This window comes from Bufo gargarizans, chromosome 6, assembly GCF_014858855.1.
Source record: "Bufo gargarizans isolate SCDJY-AF-19 chromosome 6, ASM1485885v1, whole genome shotgun sequence".
NCBI classification, from domain to species: domain Eukaryota; kingdom Metazoa; phylum Chordata; class Amphibia; order Anura; family Bufonidae; genus Bufo; species Bufo gargarizans.
The window spans coordinates 70,526,252-70,542,032 of NC_058085.1; the positions used below are offsets into that span (position 1 = coordinate 70,526,252).

Here is a 15,781-nt window from a genome sequence, read left to right on the forward strand (position 1 = left end):
GCAATTACAAAAATATTCAGGTTCAGATGCGGATTTGAAAATCAGCTTCTGGGCTCTTTTTACATTTAGCATGGCAGAGCTTATGCTGATGTGTTTTTGGCATCGGTGTTGCTTTCCATCCCTCATGGGGATTATTAAAAAAAATTCGGGAACTGTTAATGTCAGAGAATGAATAGGGCAGGGAGGTGTGAGAAATACCAGCCTGGATGTTAATGCCTACTGAGCATAGTTTACAGCACTGAGCGATAAGGGCAAGCTGCCAAGGTTTCTTGTAGTAAATGAGTAGTGTAGTGGTAAAATCCGACCCCAGGCTTGCTGCTTCTTTACTTCTTCAGTACGAGCTGGTCAGTACATGTAAAATGCAGAAACGAATGGGCTTAGCCTTCTGCGAGATGTATATGGGAGTATCCCTGACTTATAGTACTAAACAGAAAGCACCATGTGCACAGTATAGCTATACACTGGCATACGTCACCCATAGGTGACAATGTCTAGCGCATGTTATATATTTTTTTCAGCGGTGGCATACTGTTTATTCCAACATTAGACATTTATGGCGTATCCACAACGGGGGCACCTATACACCCATCCCACCTGGCTAGGCAGTCACTGCCCTCTTCATCCAGACGGGAATTAATGGAGAGTTTATAAATATTTTTTCTGTAGGTCTTATGTAGATTTTTTTCCTTTATGTCCCTGAGGGGGTATGTACAATCCCTACTCGCTGGATGGGCACTTTGCAATAGGCTGATCACGAAGTGTTCCCCCTGCCCGGCACCCAAGTAATCAGCTGTAATCTGTGAGGAAACCTCAGAGTATTTGATGTCCCATTCCTCTACAGGGGCTGCCATGGGAAAAGTTAAAGGGGTTTTCTGGGATTTTGATACTGATGACCTATCCTTAGGATAGGAGCACCGGTTCCTTCTCAAACAGCTGAGCGGCAGGGGTGTCGGGTGTCGGACCCCCACCGATCAGATACTGATGACCTATCCTAAGGACAGGTCATCAGTATCAAAATCCCAGAAAACCCCTTTAAGCATTACAGAGTGCCGATTCAAATGAGTTGTCTATGTGATGCATGAAAGGAGCATCTCTAGAGCAAGATACACTCTTTGTAACAGCTCGTCACTGTGGCCAAGACCCTGATTGAGGACCCTTTTTTAAAAAATTAAGTTAGAATTTTCTAATAGAATGTGCAGCGAGCCCCCGAGGAGCCAGAGCAGAGGATGGGAGTTGTAGTAGCCCTGATGAGGTGTTGTATCACGGTGTACTCCCTCAGGACGTTTCTCCCTGGGGATCGATGCAGTAGAAAGCTGTTTTGAAGAATCACGCCAGAAGTAAAAGTATAACAGTCTCTCTACACTTAGTGCAAGACATAGTTTGTGGCACATCCAGCAGTATTAAGTGCAACGTGCAATTTGTGGCACCAGATGAGTAAGTATGGTGACTGGTTGTGTGGCAATTAACTGGCACTAGCAGGTACTTGTGGATATAGGTGTCCTCTGTGGGATAGAGGTTTGAAGTTAGTATTGCCTACTAGTTATTCTAGGTGATGGGTGTCTAAGTTGTTTTCCCTCACTAGCAGCAGGGTCTGTAAAGCTGCAGTTTTGCTGATCACTCAGCTTTGGGAAAGCTGTATCTTGACTCTGGGAATCTTCCTGGAGTATCTCACAGGAGAACCGAGTACGGTCCCTTGGAGTAGGAACTTTGGCATGTGCTTCTTACTTCCTCTCTGTCTGGACTCAAATTTCCCCTCCTGCCAGGAAGCAGGACCAGCCCACTCTTACCAAGAGGGGAGGAACAGGGTGGTTAGCCCTGTCCCTGCCAACCATACCTCTTCATCTGGAGCATAAGGCAGAAACATAAAATGGCATAACATAATACATAAAAAAGGGCAGATACCCCCAGGTCTGGGGTACTGCTGACGTGTAAAAATAGGCATCAGGGGCCACCACTCAGCTATCTCATGTCTACGATTGTTTCAAAGGCAAATTTGCTTAAATTGCACTGACTAACAGGGTTCGGCAACCTTCGGCACTCCAGCCGTTGGGAAACTATATTTCCCAGCATGCCCCATTCATTTCTATGAGAGTTCTTAGAAGAGAAGAGCAAGTATGCCTGCTGGGAGTTGTAGTTCCCAACAGCTACAGTGCTGGAGGTTGCCTACCCCTGATTTATAAGATACATGGGGGAGGTGACTGCTAATATCCAAAATATTCCACACATAAGAACCCACTCAAACTGAAATTGGCCAAGCGCCATTCTGTGCTATTAGATCATATTTCTCAGAGAGATTCGGCTGCTTTAGAACAAGAATATGCAAAACAAGGGGGAATGGGCAGAAAGAAGACATATTGTCAGTTATGTGCCAGAGGCCTTAGGAGGACAATACAGGGATTTAGGAATTGTGCTTTTGGCCATATTACCGACTTGTTACCTCCAAATCAGAAAGACCCCCTCCCCCCACACAGAGCTCCTGCCGTCTCATGTCTCTCCCTTACCTTCCTTCCAGTAAAGAATGGATTGGGAGTTCAGAGATTCCTGGTGGTGACCCTGGTTCCTTTACAGATGATTGCTGGAGGTCCCATATCATTTATTTATTTATTTACGCATTTATATAGCGCTAACATATTCTGCAGCACTTCATCAGAGGACCCTTCTACAAAAAGGGATTGTTCAAAGCAGACAACCCCTTAGGCCTCTTTTATACGACCGTTTTTTTTTTCGTTTACAGGTCGTTTTTTGCGTTCTGTATACGGTCCGTATACGGAACCATTCATTTCAATGGTTCTGCAAAAAAATAAACGGAATATACTCCGTATGCATTCCGTTTCCGTATTTCCGTTCCGTTGAAAGATAGAACATGTCCTATTGTTGCCCGCAAATCACGTTCCGTGGCTCCATTCAAGTCAATAGGTCCGCAAAAAAAACGGAACACATACGGAAATGCATCCGTATGTCTTCCGTATCCGGTCGTGGCCAAAAGTTTTGAGAATTACTATAAATATTGGAAATTTGAAAAGTTGCTGCTTAAGTTTTTATAATAGCAATTTGCATATACTCCAGAATGTTATGAAGAGTGATCAGATGAATTGCATAGTCCTTCTTTGCCATGAAAATTAACTTAATCCCCAAAAAAAACCTTTCCACTGCATTTCATTGCTGTCATTAAAGGACCTGCTGAGATCATTTCAGTAATCGTCTTGTTAACTCAGGTGACAATGTTGACGAGCACAAGGCTGGAGATCATTATGTCAGGCTGATTGGGTTAAAATGGCAGACTTGACCTGTTAAAAGGAGGGTGATGCTTGAAATCATTGTTCTTCCATTGTTAACCATGGTGACCTGCAAAGAAACGCGTGCAGCCATCATTGCGTTGCAGAAAAATGGCTTCACAGGCAAGGATATTGTAGCTACTAAGATTGCATCTCAATCAACAATTTATAGGATCATCAAGAACTTCAAGGAGAGAGGTTCAATTCTTGTTAAGAAGGCTTCAGGGCGTCCAAGAAAGTCCAGCAAGCGCCAGGATCGTCTCCTAAAGAGGATTAAGCTGTGGGATCGGAGTGCCACCAGTGCAGAGCTTGCTCAGGAATGGCAGCAGGCAGGTGTGAGCGCATCTGCACGTACAGTGAGGCAAAGACTTTTGGAAGATGGCCTGGTGTCAAGAAGGGCAGCAAAGAAGCCACTTCTCTCCCCCCAAAAAAAACATCAGGGACAGATTGATCTTCTGCAGAAAATATGGTTAATGGACTGCTGAGGACTGGGGCAAAGTCATATTCTCAGATGAAGCCTCTTTCCGATTGTTTGGGGCATCATGGAAAAAGGCTTGTCCGGAGAAGAAAAGGTGAGCGCTACCATCAGTCCTGTGTCATGCCAACAGTAAAGCATCCTGAGACCATTCATGTGTGGGGTTGCTTCTCATCCAAGGGAGTGGGCTCACTCACAATTTTGCCCAAAAACACAGCCATGAATAAAGAATGGTACCAAAACACCCTCCAACAGCAACTTCTTCCAACAATCCAACAACAGTTTGGTGAAGAACAATGCATTTTCCAGCACGATGGAGCACCGTGCCATAAGGCAAAAGTGATAACTAAGTGGCTCGGGGACCAAAACGTTGACATTTTGGGTCCATGGCCTGGAAACTCCCCAGATCTTAATCCCATTGAGAACTTGTGGTCAATCCTCAAGAGGCGGGTGGACAAACAAAAACCCACTAATTCTGACAAACTCCAAGAAGTGATTATGAAAGAATGGGTTGCTATCAGTCAGGAATTGGCCCAGAAGTTGATTGAGAGCATGCCCAGTCGAATTGCAGAGGTCCTGAAAAAGAAGGGCCAACACTGCAAATACTGACTCTTTGCATAAATGTCATGTAATTGTCGATAAAAGCCTTTGAAACGTATGAAGTGTGTGTAATTATATTTCACTACATCACAGAAACAACTGAAACAAAGATCTAAAAGCAGTTTAGCAGCAAACTTTGTGAAAACTAATATTTGTGTATTCTCAAAACTTTTGGCCACGACTGTATATGCCATACGGAAAAACAGAACGGGAAAATGGAACAGAAACGGAAACACAACTGAAACAAAAAACGGACCGCAAAACACTGCAAAACCATACGGTCGTGTGCAAGAGGCCTTAAAGGCTTAAAGGGGTTGTGTCACTCCAGGAAAAGGCATTTACCATGTAGATAAAGGTAATAACAAGGCACTTACTACTGTATTGTGATTGTCCATATTGTCTCCTTTGCTGGCTGGATTCATTTTTCCATCACATTATACACTGCTCATTTCCATGGTTACGACCATCCTGCAATCCAGCAGTAGTGCTCGTGCTGGCACACGGTAGGAAAAGGTCCCTGTCCCAAGCACCTTGTATCTGCGCTCCAGCAGTGGCTGTAACCATGGAAACGAGCAGTGTATAATGTGATGGAAAAATGAATCCAGCCAGCAAAGGAGGCAATATGGACAATCACAATACATTAGTACGTGCCTTGTATTCACTTTCTCTACATGATCAATGCCGTTTGCTGAAGTGAGACAACCCCTTTAATAATGACGATTTAGGTGCAAAATGGATCCAGTACAGCGCTACTATGGACATTTTTACAGAACTCATTTCTTTATTACTCCTATCCTGTAGGCTCAGATAATGAAATGTTAGGAAATTGTATGAAAGAGGTTGTGCCACTGTTAACACTTATGCCCAGGATAGGGGATAAGTGTTTGATCACTGAGGGTCTCAGCGCTGGGACCCCCGGCGATCACGAGAGCAGGAGTCTACAAGTGCTGGCGAACTGCGTCCTCCGCTCCATTTACTTCTAGGGGAAGGCTGAGTACAGTACAGGAAGTGAATGGAGCTGAGGACACATAGGCACACTACCACTCCGTATTCATGGCACGGTTCGCCAGCAATTCTCGTGATCGCTGGGGGTCTCAGAGGGCAGACCCAGATCCTGTGGATAGGGGATACATGTTTCTAGTGTCATAATCCCTTTAACATCATTGTTAAAGATATTTCTATCATTAGAATTCTTCCCTTTAAGAGGCGGAGGAGTTTAAAAATAAAAAAAAGCTGGGAAATCGACCTCCCTTCTATAGTCTGGTGAATCTGTCCTTATTCTGTATGATGGAGCAGATACAGGCTGCCATAAAACAGTGTCATGTGCAGGTGGCCGTGGTAAAGGCCACATACGGCATGTACTGTATATTGAGATGGCTGCGTCTGACTTTATATATTTTTATCTTGCAGTTGAAATCTCTACCGGGGACACCTGAGAAGGGCGCCACTAAGATAAGCGTGAGTATCATAAACTGGAAGATTTTAAACAAAATTACAGTTGTATTGTGTATATAATAAATCATATAGTCATTAAAAGGGGTGTGCTGTTTTAGAAAAAAACATCCATTTTTTTCCCCCCAGAAACAGCGCCACTCTTGTCCATGTGCTGTGCCTGGTATTGCAGTTCCTAGCCATGAAAGTGCGCGAAGCATGGGTTGAAAACTGGGCACAACCCATGGACAAGAGTGATGGCTCCACCAGGTGTTGACTGGACACCTTATGGTTAGGTGATTTTCCAGTGCACTATAAAATAGCTCCATTGGTCGTTCTCCTCTGTACTGCCCACATATGGCCCTTTGCCCTCGGCATCTTGAAGAACACTAATAGGGATCTATCTCGTACGGCAGGAGCGGAACATTAATCTGATTTACACTTCTCTTCTTCCGGACGGGGTAAGCTTTACGTTTCACAGAATGGCAAATTCCGGGAGCAGATCAATTTGGAAGGAAAGCTAATTAGTCGCAGAGATTTTTTCTATTGATCTTGCTCTGTAAGGGAGAGAGAGAGAGAGAGAGCTGTACTTGGCAGGGATGGGAGAGTTCGACTGAAGTGTTGTCCCATTGGGTGAATGCATAAATTCATTTAGAAGGTAGCATTAAGGAGGCTTAAGTAAACAAAACAACCAGAAGTGTGGGGATTTCGGATGGTTTCTTATGTATTCTTCTACTTGTAGGATCTGTTCTGCGTTCTACTATATTTGAGTCTGGTTTAATAGGATCAAACTATAATCCAGGCATATTTAGTGGATATTATCGCCCATCATGGCATCGGGGGAGTTTAAAGCTAACCTGTTGTTTCAGATGACTTTTAAAGGGGTTGTCCTATCTCATACATTGGGAGCATATTGGTAGGATATGTCCCCAGTGTCTGATAGGTGCGGTCCTTGACCCACACCTATCACCGGGACCCCGGCCCCACACCTATCTTTAAAATGGAGCCCGCAAAGTGAAGGAGGGCGCATTGCGCATGCATGGCTGCCCTCCATTTATTTTTGTGGGACTGCCGAAAATTTGAAAAATGATTGGAGCAGTGCCTGTGCTTGCGCAGTGCGCCTCCCCTTAATTTCAGTGTGACTTTCAAAAATAGCCGACTGCGCTGCTTAGCTATTTTTGGCACTCCCATAGAAACTAATGGAGGGCAGTCACGCATTTGCGGTGAGCCCTCCTTCACTTTACAGACTCCATTCTAAAGATAGATGCAGGTCCCAGAGGTGGGACCCACACTTATCAGACATTGGGAGCACATCCTATCTCAATGTATGAGATGGGACAACCCTTAAGAATAAGCTACTGTGCGTGTACATGAGGAATAACAGTGGGGGTACTTGTATTCTGCATTTCTCACCAGTTTGCGCTCTGCAGGCTCTCTCTCTAATTTTTAGTTCTCCCTGAGCTAGTGAGTGGAGACTAGCTGCTATGATGTCTCCCATACACTGCACACACAGAAGAGAGGACATCTTGCTCATCTGTCTCTCTGTGGCACACCATCAGAAGCAGCAGCAACATGGAGTACATTATACAGAAGTGTAGCTGTGAATCCGGCATTGGGGTGAAAATAGAGCCATTATCACCCCAGCTCTGTATGTCTTTGCCTCTGTGTTCCCTCTTCCTCCTCCCTCCCTTCATAGACTTTTTTGAGCAGCAACCACAACCCCATTCCTCAGTAAATCTGAAAATCCATCTTGTATCTCCCCTCTCAAGATGGATTTTATTGTAAATTTAAAGTGAATGATCACTGCAAAAATCTGATTGAGGAGAGGGGCAAAGTGGCAAAAGTGGAGAAAGGCATAAATCTGTAATAAACAATTGTACAGATTTTTCCTTGCCTTGTTTTTAGTTTTTTTGGAAGGGAAGTGCTCATTTAGGCTTTGTTGCTCAGTGTGGTTGGGTTATCCCCCCATTAACAGACATGCATCCTAAATAAAGAACCTTTCCAGCTTTACTCTTAAAGTCCTCATAGACATAAGAAAAAAAAGTCAACCAGACCCCCTGATTACATGGTGCTGGCAGACTATTCAATGAGTATGAGGGACTTCTGACTCTCCCCCCAACAGGCGTAAAGAAGAATTGGGCATGTTGAATTTCAGCACCCAATCATTTTGTTCTAGCAGGAGATATACTGTCGCCTGAGGTGTCCTGCAGTGGCTTACTCTCCTCTGCCTACACATGCATTTTCAGCCTTCATATACATGAGAGAAACTTCAGCCAAACCCCCTGAATTCATGGTTCTGGCTGACTATACAATCCTTTTGTTTTAGCAGGAGATATGCTGCCACCAGAGATGCCCTGAAGTGACTTACTCCCCTCTCCCTAATGACAACACATGCGTTATCGGCTTTCATATACATGAGAGAAACTTTAGCCAAACCCCCTGATTACATGGTTCTGGCTGACTATACAATGAGTATGGGGCCCATCCCCAACAGGAGTAAAGAAGAATTCGACATGCTAAATTACCATGACCGATCCTTTTGTTTTAGCAGGAGATATGCTGCCACCAGAGATGTCCTGAAGTGACTTACTCCCCTCTCCCTAATGACAACACATGCGTTATCGGCTTTCATATACATGAGAGAAACTTCAGCCAAACCCCCTGATTACATGGTTCTGGCTGACTATACAATGAGTATGGGGGCCTCCCGACTCTTCCCTCAACAGGGGTAAAAAAAGAATTCGGCATTCTGAATTTCCGTAATAAATCCTTTTGTTCTAGCAGCAGATATGCTGCCACCAGAGGTGTCCTAAAGTGGCTTATTACCCTCTCCCTACTGACAACACATGCATCATCAGCCGAATTGAGCATGCATGTGAATGCAAGAGTTGGGAGGAACAGCTGTCTGCCAAGCAAGCATTTAGTCATCAGTTGTTTATGGGCACCTTAAAGCTGCCATGAGACAAATTACCCCAACTGTGTCTTAGTCGTGTTGTTTCGAAGGTAGGATGAAGATATTATGGGGCAGTCAGACTATGCCCATAGACTTGAGATTGTCAGTAGTTCCTGAACATTGAGAAAAAAATCTGCTTATTGAAAGGGATCTGGTAAATCAAGTCCTTCTATATTGCGGGGTCATCTTGTAACATTAGTGGTTTCAAAAGTTGAAAACCCCCAATCTATCCACACCAAATCTACTATGGTTTTGTAGAAGAGATGAAATGAAAGGACTGCTTATGATGTACTGTAGGAACTCCCCTCCTCATATTTAGCAACCCACCATTCAACGTATTTTAGTACTCTAGTTTCACCTGTCAAATGAAATCTAATAAAGTAATCCACAAAATACTAATGTCATAAATGTCGTGCAGATGGAACGGTAACTCTGGATATCCACACCTAGAGTGTATTAGAGTGTGCGTCAGACTCTATTTAATGCATTATTCTTCGATTGAGATAATTGTACAAAGTCTCCAGTGGTCCATCTCAGATGAAATGTACAAGGCGTACTGCCTTTTTTCAGGTTAGGATGGTATCTTTTCACCTCTGAGTTATTTAAGAAGCATTTCCCCTTATAAATAACATGTTACCAGGAAATAGAGGTCTTTGACTTGTCTTTTAATACTTTATCTTAGCCAAGTTACAGATGTTAGATGGCAACTACTAATGGAAGCAATGACAATGCCCATAGGGGTGATCGTAGCATATAAATCTTTGGTAAGAGCGAGCTGCCCTCCTATTATTCTGGTATTCTAGTCATAAGCCCAAAAAATCTGGAGGATCAGTAAAACTTGGCCTGAGTGTGTGGAGTTAGAGGAGGATGGTTATGGTGAATTGAAAGGCTGTATCTATGGCTGTAAACCTACAGGGTCATCCTGACCATACCTGCTGATTTCTGTGGGTAAATTTATGTGTAGGACTCTCAACTCTTCCCCGACTACCGATGTCATGTGAGAGAAGGATCAGGCTGTTGGCTTTCTACCTGCTTAGTCCTTTTGTTTTCAGGGGAGATGAACCACTGCCAGGGTTATCTGGTGGCAACTTTCTCCTCTCTTCCCATTTAGAACACATACATGCTTAGGTGAGCCGTGTATGTGGTAATTGGGAGAGATAGCCTTCAGCCAAACAGGCATTTAGCTAATAGCTATCTGAAGTACATGGCCAGCTTTAGGGCCTCTGTACGTTATGTTGACATGCACATTACATTTTGAGGCCCTACAACATACTTCTTTTTGTGAATGGCTTCATGTATAACTTTGTCCTTTCTCCACAGGTAGTAAAGGTCTTTGGCAGCAACATTTCGCACAAACTGCGCTTGTCTCATGTGAAAATCTCTGATGAAGGAACCTATGAATGTCGTGTTCTGGATTACAGTGATGGAAAAGGAAGGCAACATCGCGTCAAGGCTTTCCTTCGCGTGGAGACAGAGTCAGGCCGCCGAAATACGGTTCCTCACCGCCAACAGGACACCAGCACTCACCGCCACTTCCAAGTCAAAGAGCTTAAAAAGCGAGCGGCAGAGCCCTGTGACCAGTGCCAGGTGTAGATGGACTGTGGGTACTTTTCCCAAACACTGATGTACAGAGGAGTGCATGAGAGGCTTCCCATCCTTCTCCATCTGAAAATCGTTGTCTACTTGCAAGCAGGAATGGCCAGTGGAGAACAGGGACTTTATTACTTTACCCCATCACGTGACTTATTTATTTTCTTGGTGAAGGGCATTGAAGTTGCTCAGACTGTTATCTACGTGGACAAAAAAAGGGAGCTCCTCCACCATTGTCCACCAATCGTAACGCTGCACCCTGCTATTTCATTACCCGGACTGCACCAGTTATTGAGTTCATATAGATCATTGGCATTACAGGGAGTATAAATTCCCAGGATGCCTTTGAGTAGATGATCTCAAGATATATGGGACTGGGGTAAAAGTGGAAAAGCCTTATTCGAAAGGCCTCTCATTGACTGGTCCACTTTTCAATGTAATGTCTTATAGGACTCTCCAACATTATGTGATGGTCAAATTGCTAAAAATATCTAACCAAGGGTTTCCTTCCCCGTTTTATCCAAGAATATATATCCCAAAAGTGGCATCAGTCCTCCTATTCTCTTTGTGTGTCATAATCATTGACTAACTCAAATGTATTGCCTTCTCATCAAAGGAAACATACCTCTCTTCAACATGGAAGCAACATATGGAAGTATGTGTCTCTATCTATAAAGTGACTTTTTTGAGGTTAATTCATCTCTATTTTAGATCACTTTGATGCTGTGACCTTTGTGGGGAGAAATTACTTGCTGTAACTGAAGAGATCTAGTGGTAGAACTTATCTACAGGAAAAGCAGAGACGTCTCCAAAGGAAGACACTGCTGTAGACTGCTGATTAGGGTTTGTTGCTAATGATCACTACAGATGGGTGTCTCTGCTTTGGTTAGGTAAGAGTAGAGTAGTAGGAGAGCTCATTTACATGTGCAGTAACTTCAGAAACATTTGATGTTGAGGAAGATTGTTGGGTCTAAACATCTGGTTTCTTGCTGCCTTTTGCAGAAGGCAAGACAGGTCATGAGTAAAAGACCATGTAGTTGAGTAAGTCTAATGCTCCTCTGACAGGATCGCACAACGTTGTTATGATTTATAATGCAGTGTGACCACTAGAGTCCTGAAATCTACTGAATTAGACTGACAGCATTATGTCAGTGTAATTCAATAGATTCCCACTTTCGCAGGGACACAAATCATTATAATGCTGTGCAGTCCTGTCAGAGGAGCAGAGTTAGACTAGGACTTCTCACTGACACACACTGCAAGTTTCTCACATTAAACTTGCTCATGTATGTCTGGCCTAATAGGTTAGACTACAAACCATTGAGGTCTATGACAGGCAACCTTTTCTTTATGGAGGAACCCATAAGGAACTGGGGAATATTCTGGATCATCCATGGATTGCTGAACTACAGCTCTACAACATAAGTAAATGTGGACCCTTTCATTTGTAATTCACTATTTAGGTGTCTCTAAAATATCATTTTCATTGTTTTAATTGTTAACAATGTAAATAAATAAAAAATGTGCCTCTGTGTCATAACCTAAAACCCATGAATGGTGTTCAAGCAGCAAGTTGCCACTCTAAGGTATACAGTGGTCCCACATTTGTTCTGAGATCTCAGATCCTGAAGTCTCATCTAAGTACCGGAGTAACGATTATAAATGATAAGCAAATTACCGACCATCATAAGTAACATTTAGGTTCTATACCACTGTAGAGCCATATTTTAGCCTTCTAATCTTCTTCAATTGAGCTTCATGTGTGGATTCCCATTTGTCCACCTCATAGGCTTTGCATCTCCTGCCACCAGATATGTAATCTTGTAGGAGGCTGGTTCCCCTAGTTGTGCCAGCAGCATATGGTCTGCAGCTCTTTTTTAGGTAGACATGGGAATATAGGAGATTGCTAGGGTGGTTATTTTTTTTGACATTTCATCCCAAAAGATGACTTCTTAAAGGTCATTTGGAAAGATTTAAGTGAACACCCACTCCATACAGTATTAGTAAGATAGATTGCCTGCCTGGAACTACCTAAAACCTGGATAATCAATGTCTGATCAAACGAAGAAGAGCTGCAAATTATATTCTGGAGGCCACTGAGCAATGTGCTTGATCATGGGCTTAGAAGAAAAAGCTTTTTGGCATTAATACAGGCTGTATAGATATGCTACACAGATACCATTTGCCATTTATATGCTGCTGTAACTGGCACCGCAGGAGTGCTATTTACTGTGCGGGTGCTTTGACGCTGCTTCCATATCTGTGGTTCAGGTGACACACATGGTAAGCCTTTCTGTCAATGGCTTTTCGTTTAGGTGTGACTGTGAGATTCAGTACTGACGAGGGCTCTCATGCTCTCCGCTCATAAGATGGAAGCGGTTCCGGTTTAGCACTATGGCGCCGTCCATGACATGTGACTCCTCTCTGGATGTGAATAAAAGTTGATTGTTATCCCAAGAGCCAATAGTCGAATGTCTTTGTTTCTGCATAAAGACGCCAATCTGTGGGTTTGAAGATGACATTCACAACGACAGCAGAGTTACACAATTTCATTTTTATTACAAAAGTGCTGCTAAATATATAAAAAATAGACATATATTTCCCGATTACAGTAGTGAAAACTCGCAGTTAAGGTCTGGGGTTTCTGGAGACAATGAAATCCATCTGCTCTAGCAAGCTGCTACGTTACACTGTAGAATGCATGGCGCATGAGAATGGAAGTCATAAATTCACGAGGAACCAGACAAGGCCAGACTGCAGCACGCCCGTCAACTTCAAGGATTTCAGATACTGCTGGAACTACAAGCAACTGGCTGATGAAAGGGCCTGTTCACATCACGTTGGCATATACACCTAAAAGAAAAGCTCTTAGCATATACAACAAGTGTGTCCACGGGGCTCCATCAAACCCACAGAAGTCAAGTGTGTCCTCCACGCCTCTCTCAAGCCAGTACACTTTTTGTTTTCATTTGTAGATTCCACACAATGGGTTACAGTCAATGGGACCTTGTGGGCAAAGTACCCCATTGTATGCCCATACAGTGGGATATGTTGGACAAACTTCTGATATACAATATCAAAGTGTCAAAAGGAAGCTGAAAACGTCATGTTAACAGGGCCCAACAGTGCTTCATTCACAAACTAATGTTTGTCCACGTAAAGGGGTTGTGCCACTTTAGCAAATAGCGTTCATTAGGTAGAGAAAGGTACTAATGTATTGTGATTGTCCATATTGCCTCCTTTGCTGGCTGGATTCATTTTTCCATCACATTATACACTGCTCGTTTCCATGGTTATGACCACCCTGCAATCCATCAGCAGTGGTCGTGCTTGCACACTATAGTAAAAAGCACCAGCCTGCGTAAGCTCTCACGGCCCCGGCCACCAGAGAGGTCGGCACTTTTTCCTATAGTGTGCAAGCACGACCACCGCTGATGGATTGCAGGGTGGTCGTAACCACCGAAACGTACAGTGTATATGGCGATGGAAAAATGAATCCAGCCAGCAAAGGAGGCAATATGGACAATCACAATACATTAGTAAGTGGCTTGTAGTAACTTTCTCTACATGATAAATGCCACTTGCTGGAGTGAGACGACTACTTTAAAGCTGGATTTACACAGGCCAACAAAGCGGCCGATCGACGGAGAGGAAGCGTTCCTTCCCAACAGTCGGCTGCTTGTTCAGTGAAGCAGTTACATGCAGCGATCTTCTTCTCTTTATGAGGAACGAGGGATTGCGATCCCTCGTCCTCATACAGAATCATGGCTTCTGAGCAGCAGATCACTATTTAGACCACATGATCTGCTGCCCAGAAGCCATGATTGGTGGTGCCTGCATGAACAAGAAACGATCGTTCATGTGGTGATCAGCCAGATTGTCGGGCCGTCCGTTCGCTGGAATGGTCGTTCCCGATAATCTGCCCAATTCTCGGGCCGTGTAAATGCACCTTAAGTCAAAGCCAGGTGCAGGTCAGAACCACAGAACAGGTGCAAATCTTTCCATTATACCTCATCTCTGTGTAGTCTCTACTCCTGGTTTTGGCTCACAATTACTGAGGTACGATTAGGGGCTCATGCACACGGCTGTAGCCCGTTTTGCGGTCCACAAAACACAGAAACCGGCTGTGTGCCTTCCGCATTTTGCGGATCGGTAAGTCCAGCCCTCTGTAAGAACTGCCTATTCTTGTCCGCAAAACGGACAAAAAGGAGGACATGTTCTACCTTTTATGGGGGGCTGTGGAATGGACATTGTGTGCTTTCCGCATCTTTTGCAGCCTCATTAAAATAAACGTAAAAAAATGCGGATTGGATGTGGACTAAAATGACGGTCGTGTGCATGAGCTCTACGGCCGTAAACTGTAAGTGACTGGTGAAGCAGTGTTGGCACCAGCCTCACAAACGACAGAGAAGAGAACCCGACAACAAGCCAGACTTTCCTTTGCTAAATTCTTGTTTCTCCTTAATATCTACAAATGCTTTTGTCTACATCCACACGACCGTTAAAGGCCCCATATTTTATTTATTTTTTTGACGGGGGCATTCTAAAAGACGGCCTTAAATTTTTTTTTAAAAAATAGGCCAAAAGACCTCAATGGTTCTGAAAATGGCAGTTTTTCACTGTGAATGTGTGAATAAGCCTTAAAAAAAATAAAAAATCATTGGCTGCCTTTGATGATCTCTTACACTTAGGATGGTTCCACAGCGTGTTTTTTTTTTTTTTTTGGTGGGGGCAAAATACACTGGAGCAATGCTAGCCAACAGCACATTACAAAAAGTCCTGCAGACACAGAATTTTGTCTTTTAGAACAGTTTCATTGCTCTTTTGAGTTTTTTTTTTTTTAAGTTGCAGCATACTTTGGGTGTGGCGTTTTTTTTTCATTCAGACTTTTACCTATAGACTTCTCTAGAGGAGGGGGGAAAAAAAAAGGGCATTTTCATGACTGTTAGGGCTCATGCACACGAACGTATTTTATTTCCGTGTCCGTCAGGAACCATTCATTTCAACGGGTTCGCAAAAAAAAAAAAAAAAAAAAAACGGAAGTTACTCTGTGTGCATTCCATTTCTGTATGTCCGTTCTGCAAAATAATAGAACATGTCCTATTATTGTCCGCATTATGGACGAGGATAGGACTGTTCTATGAAGGCCCAGCTGTAAAAAACAGAATGCAACCAACGTCATCCATATTTTTTGCGGACCACAAAATACATACAGTCGTGTGCATGAGCCCTTAGTTCTCCACTGGTCAACATACCCAAGAACAGCTAACTGAGGCTATAACAGTTCAACCTGTCCATGTTCCATCAGATACCAGTTGGGTGCTAAAGAGGACAACTCTCATTTTAGTTTAGACCAGGCGGGCTCAACCTGCGGCCCTCCAGCTGTTGTAAAACTACAACTCCCACAATGCCCTGCTGTAGGCTGTTCGGGCATGCTAGGAGTTGTAGTTTTGCAGC

General features: G+C 43.6%; 1 protein-coding gene across 1 annotated transcript in view; it reads left to right on the plus strand.

Annotated features, from left to right (window-relative positions):
• VSTM2L (V-set and transmembrane domain containing 2 like) overlaps positions 1 to 11,774 on the plus strand; it is a 58,087-nt gene extending 46,313 nt beyond the window's left edge. Inside the window, exons 3-4 of the mRNA XM_044299239.1 lie at positions 5,761 to 5,808; positions 10,055 to 11,774. Of these exons, the coding sequence (XP_044155174.1) occupies positions 5,761 to 5,808; positions 10,055 to 10,327 (321 nt within the window). The 3' untranslated portion in view covers positions 10,328 to 11,774. The remainder of the gene's footprint in view (positions 1 to 5,760; positions 5,809 to 10,054) is intronic.
• The last annotated feature ends 4,007 nt before the right edge of the window (positions 11,775 to 15,781 follow it).